This window comes from Penicillium citrinum (assembly GCF_028827155.1).
Source record: "Penicillium citrinum strain IBT 23319 chromosome Unknown utg000005l:1.0-1900146.0:1.0-1900348.0, whole genome shotgun sequence".
Lineage (NCBI taxonomy): Eukaryota > Fungi > Ascomycota > Eurotiomycetes > Eurotiales > Aspergillaceae > Penicillium > Penicillium citrinum.
The window spans coordinates 429,660-443,383 of NW_026622690.1; the positions used below are offsets into that span (position 1 = coordinate 429,660).

Genomic DNA, 13,724 nt, shown 5'->3' on the forward strand with positions numbered 1-13,724 from the left:
CTGTATATAGTATATTCACTCCCATTAACATTACCACTATCATGGATGCAGCAGAGCAAAACACAAAAAAAAGACAAGATCCCCCAATCCACATGCATACGTGCACGAAGACAAAAGACTCATATAATTTCACGGTCACATTTAGTAGCCCTAACGGGTAATAGTAGGATATAAAACGGAGAGAACCGCGCGCCAAACCAGTTCACGCGAAAAAGAAAAAAGCAATAAAGAACTCCGTCGCTGCGGAACGCCAACCAAAATGATTTCCATGAGGATCCTGTCATGGTCAGAGAAAGAGAAGAGAAGGAAAACGAGATATGAAGGGTCGAAGCAGGGGCAAGATAAGACAAAAGTAAAACGGAAAGAGTCAGGGTATCGAATCGAGGGTAAAGTATTCTGCCAATACAGAATGAAGTTCGATGTTGATATTAATGCGGATGGAGAGAAATATGACAATTCACAATGGAAGAATGCCATCCGAATCTCGAAAACGCATTTTGAGCGATACGCCCCCAAAAATGACATATAAGAATCGCGAAGGACTCAGGCAAGTTCCCCAAAAAATAAGGAGCACATACAGTAAGATATGTTGTAACAATTGTAAAACTCCAGACAGGACTACTGAAGTTCCTGCAAATCGAGTTTCGGCGGGGCCCAGTCTAACTGTGGAGGACTATCATTCGATACACAGACAGGACGCATTGAATCAACTCGTCGACGTTCCTTGGAGGCACTTCCAGTAAGGAAATTCCGAAGAGTAGACGAAGCTGTACCATATGTACTGCGCGCACTGCCGGTACCCGTTGAAACAGTGCTAGAGCTTCGGGCACTGCGAACGCTGCTTGCTTTATTTACTGCCGAAGGTAGAGATGGGACGGGAAGGGCGAGACGTGCAGATGATGGACTTGCTGAACCATATCCCGGTGATAAGATTTGCGACGCTTTAGCGGTATGTGGTCTCAGGTTCGGCACACTTTTCATTCGACTGGCTGTTTTGGATGATGTTGTTGCGGCTGGCACTGATTCACGACGCTCCGTTGAAGGTAGGGCCGTGACTTCATTGTCGAGGTGGATTGCTGTGGTTGATTCGTCCGGGGGAGAGGCTTGGACCTCGTCTGCAGAGACGGCAATTTCAAATTTGAAATTGTCGAGCATCGTTCCTAGACTTGCTGCGGTAGCAGGACGTCCATCACTGGCCGTGTCATCCATTTCGACATCTTCAATACCGTGAGCAATATTATAATTCCGAAGGAGATATCGGCGTTGTCGAGCAATTTCACCGTCCCATTTGCGTTGGAGAGACTGCAAAATCAACTCCACATTTTGAGCGGCGATGGGCGAACTCTCCAGGGGAGATGCAGAGAAGCTGGCTTGGTTTTGCTTGTTTGAGCGGTGGCCCTTTGCGCCCATGGCTACGTGTAGAGATCGACGAATCGAATTTGCCGTGGAACTTTGAGTATTGTTCACTTCCCACCTGACGTTGTCGACTTCTCGGCGAACCTTATCAAGTGACATGTGTCGGTCTCGATCCATGCTAGAAAGACTGAGCAGAGTACGGTTACACTGCAGGCCATTGACTAAAACAGTGAACGACTGTAGATTGATGTCATTATTCTCACAGTGGACTTCACGAAGGCATTCGTTTTCTTCCAACACAGATGCCAATGTATTTGCGCCCTGAAGACCAAGTTTCTGATGCTCAATTCTAAGAACCTTTAAAGAGGTGTTCTTCTTAAGACCGGTCAGTGCAAGATTCAGGCCGATTCCAAACCGTGCCACGTCGAGATGCGCGCTTTCCCCGCTAATGTCGAGAGCTTCAAGGGTATCATTCTCCTCGAACATCAGCTGCAGAGCCCGGCAGGTCTCCGGGCCAGCGTCGTATGGAAGAGAAGCCTTTGAGATATCAAGATAACGAAGAGTGCTGTTCTTGCGTAGCGCGTCGACTAACTGTCGAAAGTGTTCCTCCTTTTTGAAATCTATCATTTGCATGGAAAGATGAGACGGCGTCAGATTCTTCGCGATGGCATCGAAGAGGAACGAGCAGCCATTGTCAAGGCGATTTTCGTTGACGTGCAGATGAAGGCTCCGTGGCCTATCAGGGCCCGTTGACATTGAATGCATGAACATTGCAACATCCTCTCCGGTCAAACCACATTGATCAAGTCTGATCATGCGAAGGTTTTGAGATCGATCACTGGCGAGGTAAGTAGCGAGCGAGTCTACCGTTTCGCGGTTCATTACTGTTCGACTGAGGATAAGCTCCTCGAGTCGCCAATTGAACAGCATCTCTGCTGTAATTAGCGGGTCGGAACCAGATGTCCTCGAGATGCGAGAAATATTGATCTTCCGAATCTGGCCGAAGTACCCAATGTACTGCTGGAGCACGTCGGGGTTCAAGCGGCCCTGTACTCCTGAAATGTTGATTGCTTCGAGCGTCGATTCTTGGGCAACGATTGTAGAAAGAAGAAGATCCATGTCATGTACAGATAATCCACAGTCACCAACCTCCAGGGCTCGTAAATGACTGCGTCTTTGTGATGCAGCATCAACCAGATAGTCCAGGTCAGACTCGCCCAGTTTGATTCCATTTAACACAACCCAATCAACATTAGTCAATTCACGTCGACAGACTGGGAAAATTGCTTCAGGTATACCACAGCCAGGATCACGGGACCCTTTATCCAAAGTTGGCGTACGTGTGAGGCAGTAGGAAAAGTCAAGTCGGCGCAGCCATTGGCTTTTCAATGCCAATGCACGTACCTCCTGGGACAAAACAGTTAAATTGGCCTGCCCTGGGATATTCACAAGAGACCCAGAACGGTCGAGATGAACATCGAGGTCAACGCCATGTATATCTCGAATGCCCTGTAGTGGGTCGAGGTTAACCCCACGGAATGAGATTGACCGGAATGACTCGTTATATCGCAGAGCACGCATAACAGCAATCAGCTCATGAGCGCTGTATCGTGAATTTCTGGAAGACGCTGGTCGAAGAAGACGGAAGCAAGGCGCATCCTCGCATTGTAAGTCAATGGTATACCGAATGTTCGATGTGTCGATATCATAGCTGGCAGAATAAGCGACCAAAGTGCGATCAAAGCATCCATAATCTTCATCCAAAGCAGCGGGGGGGGAAGTTTGCTTCATTCTGTAATTCACGCGGCACCACAAAATCATACGGCTGTTGCGTCCATAACGGGCGCAGGTATTCAGTATGTTGTCGAATCCAACAAGCGACTTCGACTGAATGAACCGAAGCCAAAAAGACATTGAATGCTTTCTTCAAAGGGACTCTATTTCATCGTTAGCAAAGGTACGCAAAGGACGCATAAGAGGCGTGTTTCCGCGATGCCTCACCGGAAAGTCAAATGGAGACTATCGTCTCCGTATTCCATTGATAAGCCAGTCAGGTTCATGAGACCAAATGAAGTGGCAGTCTCCAAATCAGACAGGGACACAACAGATGATCGATTGACTGTTTTCTGCATCGGGATCAAGTGGACCTTGTGCAATCCGATCGCCAGGTAGCAGCCAGTAGGAGACAGTTTCGTCAAATCGTCGGAAGACGAACGAGTTGGAGATTTGCTGGATGCAATCTGTATGACCCGGAACATTCGGAATACGGCCGGGTCGTAATCTCGTTCGTGTTCCAACATCCTTGTTACATACTCAACCGAGCCCCGGTCGAAAGGTAGTGGATCGTTTGCCCGCGCCATTTGCGCCGCTTGGCGAATCCCAACCATCCAAAGCTGGAGTTCCTGAAGGTCAGCGGTCTGCATCTGGACTAGGGCAGCCTTGTGAGTGCGCTCATCAAGATACGCCACTTCCACGGTGGGAGATACCCGGGCATCATCCAGCATGTACACCGCAATGATGCTATTTAGCGGGATTCCCGCCGAAGCTTCATTTATAAGCATGAGCTGCATGTCCTGCAGCGAGCTAATCGAGGCAACGGATTGGCGATGCGACGCCGGAGCCCGGGCATACGAATGTGGAATCGAGGGGAATGCATCCGCGGCCTTGGCCTGATTCTTGAACCGAACGATATGTGAGTCGGTAAGAACGAGATACTGACTCTTCTTTCTCCACATTCCACCTGTCGTTTGAATTGCTCCATGGTGAAGAATCGCAGAGGAAAAGGACCCGGGATTGGGAGTAACCACGGCCGATTCGTCTCCGAGTGAACCGACAGAAGCACTGAGAGTCTCATCGTCTTCCAGTGAATGCAACGATTTCAAAGATCCAAAGACGGAAGTGCGCTTCTTCTGTATTGACTTGCGCCCTGGCCGGGGGACTTCGACGGTAGGGGTGGAGGCAGAAGCCATTGCCGAAGAGAAAGCAGCGACTTCTGAATTTGCAGTGCCGGGACGGCGTAGAACATTGGGACCGGTAGACCATCGATTCGGGCTTTGGGACCGGCCAAAGAATCCCGAATTACGACGAGACTTTTTATCTTTCGTGAATGTATCATCGGAGGGGGTTCGGTCATGCATTGAAGGTCGTAAAAGTGGTGCGGAAGTTGTTGAGGATGGGCTGAACATAGTGAAACTTTTTCGACGTTCTTTCTGGCCATTGTGACGGTCGACCATGGTGAAAGTCTCAAGGGGAGTGGTGTGCTGGAGAGTGTGAAATTTTAGATCAATAGCGAATGTAGGCGTCGACAGAATCGGCGAGAAAAGAGTGGTGATAAACACGGGCCTGTCCCATTTGACGACCCCAACGTCGTTCTCACTGGACACCACCACAGTTAGCCAAGTCGATTGGAAGACATCTCGATTGGGGATGTTCCAAGTGGAAGAATAGTCGGGGGAAGAAGAAGGGCAAGATTTCGAGAAGACCTGGGAGGATAGTGGATAGACGAAAAAGCGGGGGTACCCGGGGGGGGAAGATGTTTATAAGGTACGTACAGCTTCACGGCGCCATGGAAGAAGCAATTGACTAGAATGCGACGAGCAAACAGAAAAAGAAGAAAAATGCGGAGTTGATGATTATATGCAAAGAATGAGAATCCAAGAAGAAACGAAGGGTTCCCCGCGTGTTAGCCGCTGTCAACAATGTGGCGAAAGAGAAAAGGTGGAAAATGGTGGAAGAAGGTTGCACCAAAAGTTGCAAGTTGATAGGTTCGCCGGAAGGAGGAGAAAGAGAGAGAGAGACAGAACTCCCTCCGAAAACACAGCACCAAAAACGGCGAATTATACTCTAGTCAACCTGGGGAAGAAGAGCGGCGATCAATAGAATCGATTCGACGACGATCGGGTATTCTGAATGTTGATCGACAAGTCCTGACCTCATTCAAGTCGGATCGCTGGGATCCCACAATGTGCTGTCCAGAGGATGATCCGGGGGGAAAAGAAGATGAGGCGATTCGGATGATTTTGTTCAATAAGATGAAATGGAAACGAAATGAAGAAGAGGATAGAGTCTCACTTGGAGGTCTCAAGTTCTGCCGCGAGCAGAAGAATCGACGTTGAAAAGGAAAAAAGGAGGTGAGGAATGGACGGATGCAGCCAAACGGACTTTGTTTCAGACATCTCTACATAGTAATATGTACTGTATTTATGATCACTACTTTTACCCTATTACTGTCGGTATTTTATTATTATTATAAAAGAATAAATTTGACTTATAGCAAAGTGTATAATATTTATATACATACTCTTCTTTATCTACTCTTTATAGTTAGTACATACTGTACATACATACTCTCTGTATACATCCGCATGCGACTGCTTGGCCACGTAAGAGGCGTGCTCCACCAGTGCATCCGCTAAGAGGAGAACAATAAGGATGTCTGTCCTAGTATTGGCTACTTCTCCGCAGGAACCACCCGTTCTTGAGCCTGGCCAGCTCATTCGTGAAATTTGTAGTCTGTAGTCTGGACAACTACAGTCCGGGGTCTACTATGTAATAGCTATTGGAAGCCAATTTTGATCCATGAAGACTATCGATATTCTTTACAAGCTGCCCGGAACTATGGGCCCCACATCGAAAGGGTGATCCCGGTGATCGACCAGTCCTCGCGATGAGCATGGAGATACTAAGCAACCCCAGGGGATGGAGTACTGTACATACGGAGTTCACGGGGTAAATTGACGTCTCGGGGGTCCACGATGATGGAGATCGTAATATAGATCGACGGCGCCACAAGGGGGAAGCTTGAAATTGGAACCCGTTCGATACTGCGTCATCATATCCCCAAGACTGAACTTCCCTGTATGAAAGAACACTGGCGAAGCAGATTGCTTTTTCTGACATGTGTATTCCGTACTGCATCTCGCAGATACGAAGATTGTCGATCCCGCCGTGGATAAGTGTTCACCGTCTTAAGCTCAAACGAACATGAACCTCTGTTCTGACTCGAACATGTTCAATACGGTCGGGAACCCTGTTCACGCTCAGCCTGAAGTCGCTCGGCTCTCTTGATCCGCCGCATCAATTCAATGTACTCCGTCACTCTCCTTTCCGCCCAGATACACCCACCCAACGTCATAGCCGCGATCTGCAAAAACACCTTGAATTGCGGCGTCAACCCGCGGTAAATGCGGGATCCCGGTGAGATCCATTCTGAAAAGCCCTCCAGTGGTCGGTAGAAAAGACGTGAACGAAGATACTCCCGGGAGAATGGCGAGGGACGGGATCGGGATTGCGTTTGTGTACTGGGTGGCGCAGCTGGGGAGAAGATAAAAGGATGTGGAAGGTTCAGGATCATATGTGCGAAGATAGAGACCGAGCCGAACTGCATCAAAAGAGGGCTTTCTTAGCCGTCTGCCTTGGGTAGATAACTCTTCTCTGTACGGTGAGGAATCAGGATGAGGTACATACGCGGAACACACCAGTCATAAAGCCCATCATTGCCTGACTAGTGACTTCAGCCGGGGGCTCAATATCGGCCCGTTGGTTAGATGGAGGCGGCATAATGGCTGTAATTGAGTTTAATCAACGCTGTTAGATGTAAGGAGTAATAGCAGTCAGTCCAAGGTTGGAACCGCTCGACGTAATAGAGCTCGCGGAGGGGGGCGGAGCGGGGAGAGTAGAAGGCGATAGGGATATAAGCAGTGAGTCAAGATACAAAGAGAAAGGAATTGAATATCGAACGACGTCTTTAATAATGACAGAGTATACACTGCGAGACCTTATTGTAAATTCTGGACCAGCCAGTGATTTTCCACATCAAAAAACCAAATCGCGGTCTTTGCAAAGCAGACGCCGAAGGGGAAGAAGTGCGGATCAACTTTTCTCCCGCGAGTCAAACGTGAAGAAAGTGTGATTAGCAACGATCTTCCAGTCTACAGTAAAGTACATACTGTACAGTGTTCACTTTTACCCTCCAATTGAATCACCATGGCCCTTCCAGCCCGTACTGCCGTCGTCTCGCGCGTCACAAACGAGACAAAAATCCAAGTCTCTCTCTCCCTCGATGGAGGCGTTCTTCCACCATACGAGCCTACCTCCCACTTCCCCCCACCAACAGATCCCGAAGAAGCAGAGGCAGCCAAGAAGGGCATTGTACCTCCTAAGGATGCCGGTCACGCTACACAATTCACTCCTACCCAGCAGATCACCATCAGCACCGGAATTGGGTTCCTAGATCACATGCTGCATGCGCTGGCAAAGCACTCAGGAATGAGTTTGGCGGTTCGCGCCAAGGGTGATTTGTACAGTAAGTTTTAACGCATCAAAGCCATTGCAGAGCACTTACTAACTAATTCACCTAGTTGATGACCACCACACCACCGAAGACACTTTCCTGGCCGTCGGCACCGCTTTCACAAAGGCCCTAGGTGCTCGACAATCACTGGCTCGATTTGGTCGCGGTGACGCCCCTCTAGACGAGGCACTTTCTTGGGCCGTAATTGACCTGTCAAGTCGGCCTTGGGCTGTGATTAACCTTGGTTTCCGCCGCGAGAAGATCGGTGATTTGAGCACTGAAATGATTACACACGGTCTGCAGAGTTTTGCTCAGGCCGCGGACGTGACGCTCCATGTTGGTTGCACTTATGGTGATAATGATCATCATCGTGCTGAGAGTGCTTTTAAGGCTCTTGCTGTTGCTATTCGAACTGCTTGTGCTCGGAGAACGGCCGGTGAGGTTGGTGCTGGTGATGTTGTCAGCACTAAGGGTGTTCTGTAAATATGAAACTGAGCTTCCCCTTATATTATGAGATATGGTAATGAGATGAGATACCAGCTTACCGGAGCATACAAAAATGTCGTTAATGTTACAATAGATCTGTCCAATCTTACCCATATTAACTTGTAGCATATCAGTTTCATTTTCGTGTACACACAGACATAATTCATAATGCAGAAACCCCAACACCTGTAAGATCATCAACGCCACGAAGAACCAGCTTCGATAAATCAAATCCGACTCGAACTCCTCCCAATTCAACGCAGAACGCCTTCCCACAAAGCCCTGAATCAAAAACCACAAGTTAAAGAAAAAAATTCCGGATCAATTCAAGCACCCTTCACATCAAGAGCCTTAACAGCCCGCTCCCAATATTGCTTCCGCTCATCCGTAACAGAAGTCCCAACACAATCACTAATATACTTCTGCCACCCGGTCTCAGAACCATCTTGCAACGCAGAACGAACATCTTTCGAACACTGAGTCGTCAAGAACCAAGCGCCCGAACCAAAATCATAAGTTTCATTCTCACGCAACAAATCAAGTAAATCCGCAGGACTATTCGCGACGGCAGAGACTTTATCCTTCAATTCGGGGATACTGTTTGCGTATTTCTTGTTGAAGGCTGGAGATTGCATATTCCGCGCTATACCAAGTAACTCAAGGTTATTATATGATTCTTCAAGGTTTAAGCGGGCTGGGGGGGTTTACTTACTGCCTTGGCCTGGGGTACCAGGGAAATGATTCTTGTTGTACTTGAAATCATCACTTTCAAAGGCCATCAGGCTGAGGATTGCGGCTTGTTCGGCTTTATTGGTGACTTTGTATGTATTGAAGGATTGAGAGGTGAATTCAGCTGCTGTCTTTGCTGTAGCACATTCTCCCTTTGCTGGGGGGTTGTCGCAGGATTTTGATTGCGGGGCAATTTGGATCAATTGGGCTTCTGTTAGAGAAGTATCTTTTGTTGCCAGCGAGTAGGGGATTGGGGCTGCTGTGGAGAACAGCGCGAGTGAAAGGATGAGGGATGTGGTGAGGATTGAATGCATAGTGTTTAGTAGTAGTTATGATAACTTGAGGTTATTCCGATCAAATAGATCAAATGTGATTTGAATAATAAAATGGGTTGAGAAGATTTAGTCGGCCAACAACTATAATTGATAGATATCAGATAAAGTAGAGTGTTTGTATTGGGATAGTCAGAATCGTATTGTACTTTGACGGAGATAGATGTAGATCCAGGAGAAGAGGAATCGCACAACTTATATCACACCCGCTCGGACTCGCATTCTAGCAACATTGCTAGCGGGGGGTGGGAAATGGCAAGTTGAAACAAGGGTATTCCATATTATCATAGTGAAAGGCGGGCAAGCATTCATTTTACAAAAGGGGGTGGAGGACCGTGGGGAATGCGGACGTGTAGTATGTCCGCCTCCCAGAAGAACGATCTATGACATAACTTGTTCAAAGTCATTGTCTCTGAAACGCATCTCATGTCAATGGAACCAGTGAAAAGAGTTAAGCAATAAAGAGATGAGTTTCTGCGTTGATTGATGCAAGGTTGGGAAGTTTCATTGGATGGGTTGGAGTTAGGGTTTGCGAGTGCTGAAACGGTGGTCTGACACCCCTTGATGACTGGTCACTACTGTACGGCAGTCATTAGCCGCCACTTTTGCAATACCTTTATATTCAGCGGTTTTCTTCTGCTTCAGATCGAAGAGCCTTCGAAGCAGCGGCCGACGAGTAGTAGATGCATTACGGGAGATGATCAAAGGTTCAGCGACGGGTCGCGCATTTGTAGTCTGGGGTCGAGAAAATGTGCCAGGATGAACATCTGCTTTAGACTCCAAAGTAGATCGCGACTGACCAGGACACACCCAGTTTGAAGAATTGCGAGGTGACCCAGCTGGAAACTGCTCCAAGGCCCGAATGCGAGGTCGAGGTCGTGGCCGAGCGCAGATGCCTGGTCCGATTACAATCTCTGACTGCAATCTTAAGAATCGCAGCAGTGATGCCGACGGCACAGACGGCTTTAACGGAGACAGCATGCCTCGGCGATGTCAAAGAGCGCTGCGGGAAAAGGCGATGATCTCAAGTCGCGGCGTTTTTCCCGCGCGGACCAGATGTGCCGGAAGAAATAGCAAGCTCAAGCCGTCAAAATATTCTGCGGGTTGTGGCGCAGGTTTTGTCTACAAGTGAGATCTCGGATGATCCAATCTGGCCCATGAAATCTCTGAGCATTCGGAAGGGGAACACATTATACGACGTCTTGGGTTATCCTGAGGATGATATCGGGAGTTTACTAGACGAGTCCGAAAAGCTTCTCAAGATTGACATTGTTTATTAGTAATTCATCGATTTCAGATAGAATATTGAGGGTATTTGACAGGATGGAGTTAGAGTTCACCAAAACCTCAAGGCGCTTATCAGCTCTGTTGTGCTTGAAGCTTATTTTTATTTTTATTTTTTTATTTTTTTTGGATTTATATGGAAAGATTTAGTTCGTTGGACATCGAATGCAGTTACGACACTCGAAGAGAGTAGTCGGTTGCACCATTTTCGGGATGTACTGTATTCAAGGGTTCAATACATATCTCACACCATTCTCAAAGTTGATCACTTAAGCGCAAAATACCAAGCACAGCTTCCACACCTCCAGGTCCCAGCTAGCGCAATTTCTATATTTATATATTCGTAGGCACTAGTACAGTATATTGGGATTTACGCCTCTGAAACATGAATTTAAAACGTGGGCTTTGTGAAAACGTTGAAGTATTTTGATACAGTCGATAGCGAAATCTGCTTCTACCCCAGTGACTGATTTTCTTCAATGGGGCCCCACTGCCAATGCCTTAGCGCAGACCTTTTATTGATTATGGTATTGTAAAGTTGAGGGCTGCTGCCGTAGGGCCACGTATCTGTTCCTGTAATATTACACCTCTAGCCTAAAAATCGGCGTTTACGGTAGTACCAGATAATTGGTATTTTACGTTGACCCTCAACTTAGGGCGGTCCGGTCAATAAAGGATCTGCGCTAAGGCATTGGCAGTGGGGCCCCATTGAAGAAAATCAGTCACTGGGGTAGAAGCAGATTTCGCTATCGACTGTATAATAAACTTGTATCGCTTTCTGAAGTCTCTAAAAACTTTTATTTTGCGGAAAAACAAGAGAAAATTGTCTAATCCAGTTAAAGTATGTTGAAGACATTCTGTTGTGAAAAGGATGGACCAGCCAGGTATCCCCGGCCAACAGACTTTAAGAAACTTCTATTATGAAAGAGTTTCAGTATCAAATAAGAAGGTTCAATTGATAGTCATTCTGTTGAATCGCGGATTAATAATAACGGCTTACAATGACCATCCAGGTTGGTTGCAGGGCAACAAAGGTACTCCCAGCTGCCGTCAAGATCTGCCTCAGATTGCCTGCTTAACAGATATATATCACTTCGAGTATTCACAAATTTTGATGGCAGGACGCTTAACAGATTTCGTCAGGATTCTTTTTAGTAATCTTCTTGCCATAAAGGAGCCAGATTAAGAAACCATCTAGAACAGCCCCAGCAACCATATCACCGAGGGTAACAGGGATCACACTCTGGTAGATAAATTTTCCAACGCCGAAGTTCGTGCCGTAGAACATTCCAATTGGCACCAGAAAGAAGTTGGCGATACAATGTTGATAGCCAAGTGCCACAAAGGTCCAAATTGGGATCCAGATTGCGTAGATCTTTGAGACCTTATCCTTTGCGGCGATAGAGAGGAAGATGGCCAAACCCACAAGCCAGTTACATCCGACACCTCGGAGAAAATTCACAGACCACTGCACGTTAACACGCGCTTCTGCTTGTGCGACTGCAAAATTTTGGAGAGCAGCAGTGTTAAGGGTGTTCGTCCACCAACAAAGAAAGCCAGCCATAAACAATGAACCAGCCAGATTCATAATATAAGACAGGACCAAATTTCGCAAAAGATCGAAAATGCTAGTCTTCCGCGCGAATGTCGTTAAAATTAAAACGAAGACATTGGCTGTGAATAACTCAGTATTGACAAACACGAGTATGACGAAACCCATTGGAAAGGTAAAGCTGGAGATGAGCGTAACGAGAGATGGGTTGGTTTCTCGTAAGAGAGCGCGCCCCGCCAGCCACGAGAAGGCTGAAAAGGGCGCCATAGGAAAGAAACGCGCCAGCAAGAAAAGACTTAAGAAGCAAGTCGACTAAAGATAATCGGGCCTTTGATATACCTGACTTGATGAGCAGGGAAACAGTTTCTTTCGTTGGATCATAGCTGGGGTCCATATTTAGAACAGTCCTTAAGGAGTTTCTTGCTGAGGAGTGATGAATTGTAAATTCAGTGAACTCAGTATGGTTTTTTTTTTGTGTTATTGCGAGTCGAGGGGCGTATAAAAGGTTGACCTACATCTCTGGGAGGTCCTGTACTTAAAATGAGTGAATGAATGTTTTGATTGTCTAGGTTAACTTTCTCTTGGTGATATTAGCAGTATGCATGAAAGGAGTAGGTTAGAAAAATGACTGACTGCGTTCGGTATAATTTTTGGGTCCTAAAGCATCAGTGATTAAAATGTATTTGTAAAATGGTAAATTCCATTTCTGTATATATGCTTTGGCACAGGGTCAAGAATTCTGCCATATTATGATTTATAGTACTGATTCCGCGGAAGTATTGATAAATGCCATGACGTAATGACTTACGGGAAGTTTGAAGTTGTTTTCTGCATTCGGTAGTACTAACAAACTAATCAAAATATATTACCCGGCTTTGTGACAGTATCCATTGACGGATGGATCGGGACAATGTAACTGGAAGATACGTGAGTCACGCGCATCGGTCCCGAAACGATGAATAGAAAGGAAGGAATGAGAGGCGAAAAGAAATCATATCGTATTATTCTGATCTGCTGATGCTACTAATGACTAAACAGAAGTGGACATCGACTCGAAAGGACGCAGACAAGTACGAGTCACATTTGATCCGATGCCAATTATTGGATTTTGATTAGTGTGGGAGTGCTGTGTGACGAGTTTTTGGTTTGTCAGCAGCGTCTGGCCATATTATTTGTATAATATCCTTATCTTTCCCATTCAGTGTAAATTTTTGGGTCAGATTAAACTAGCCAGAAACTTGCCTACATAGAAAGTTTTTCTACCAAATGGCGTAGTGGTGCGCAACTTGGGAATATCCATTGCTGCATGATATAATGCTTAGAATTGTTATATCACCGCCTATGCAGTGGTGTAATATACGTTTGAGACGACCTCTCGTTTCTACTATAATCCCGAAGGCTCGGGGGTGCTAGAAAGAGACGTAGAAAGAAGGGTGGTTTCAAACTAATGTTACAATACTATGTCTCTGGCTGTACCAAATATATCTTCTCTCTTCTCTAGTCTAAATCGCAATTGTTGTATTTGAGAATATTTTTTTAGATTGTATCTGTTGTTTTTATCAGAACAATTTCTGTTATTACTTTTCTTCAGTATATTTTCACTTCCAGAAATAATATTTGTACAAAAAAGATCTCAGAACAAAAATTAGTCTGGATACGATGAAAATAGAACAATACGCGGGCCGCAAAACCC

General features: G+C 46.4%; 5 protein-coding genes across 5 annotated transcripts; 1 reads left to right on the forward strand and 4 right to left on the reverse strand.

Moving 5' to 3' along the window:
* Positions 1-618: 618 nt before the first annotated feature.
* N7469_005983 (uncharacterized protein) lies at positions 619-6,915 on the reverse strand (the record flags this gene model as incomplete). The annotated part of the gene is made up of 5 exons (XM_056644901.1): positions 619-3,067; positions 3,180-3,293; positions 3,358-4,731; positions 6,375-6,736; positions 6,823-6,915. The coding sequence occupies 5 exons, from the start codon at positions 6,913-6,915 to the stop codon at positions 619-621; spliced, it is 4,392 nt and encodes a 1,463-aa protein (XP_056500139.1).
* Positions 6,916-7,341: 426 nt separating this feature from the next.
* his3 (imidazoleglycerol-phosphate dehydratase HIS3) lies at positions 7,342-8,131 on the forward strand (the record flags this gene model as incomplete). Its single annotated transcript, XM_056644902.1, has 2 exons — positions 7,342-7,660; positions 7,716-8,131. The coding sequence occupies 2 exons, from the start codon at positions 7,342-7,344 to the stop codon at positions 8,129-8,131; spliced, it is 735 nt and encodes a 244-aa protein (XP_056500140.1).
* A 329-nt stretch (positions 8,132-8,460) lies between these two features.
* Positions 8,461-9,177, reverse strand: N7469_005985 (uncharacterized protein; the record flags this gene model as incomplete). Its single annotated transcript, XM_056644903.1, has 2 exons — positions 8,461-8,777; positions 8,847-9,177. The coding sequence occupies 2 exons, from the start codon at positions 9,175-9,177 to the stop codon at positions 8,461-8,463; spliced, it is 648 nt and encodes a 215-aa protein (XP_056500141.1).
* A 540-nt stretch (positions 9,178-9,717) lies between these two features.
* Positions 9,718-10,176, reverse strand: N7469_005986 (uncharacterized protein; the record flags this gene model as incomplete). The annotated part of the gene is made up of 1 exon (XM_056644904.1): positions 9,718-10,176. One exon carries the CDS (start codon positions 10,174-10,176, stop codon positions 9,718-9,720), a length of 459 nt encoding a protein of 152 aa, XP_056500142.1.
* Positions 10,177-11,605: 1,429 nt separating this feature from the next.
* N7469_005987 (formate/nitrite transporter family protein) lies at positions 11,606-12,199 on the reverse strand (the record flags this gene model as incomplete). Its single annotated transcript, XM_056644905.1, has 1 exon — positions 11,606-12,199. One exon carries the CDS (start codon positions 12,197-12,199, stop codon positions 11,606-11,608), a length of 594 nt encoding a protein of 197 aa, XP_056500143.1.
* Between the last annotated feature and the right edge of the window lie 1,525 nt (positions 12,200-13,724).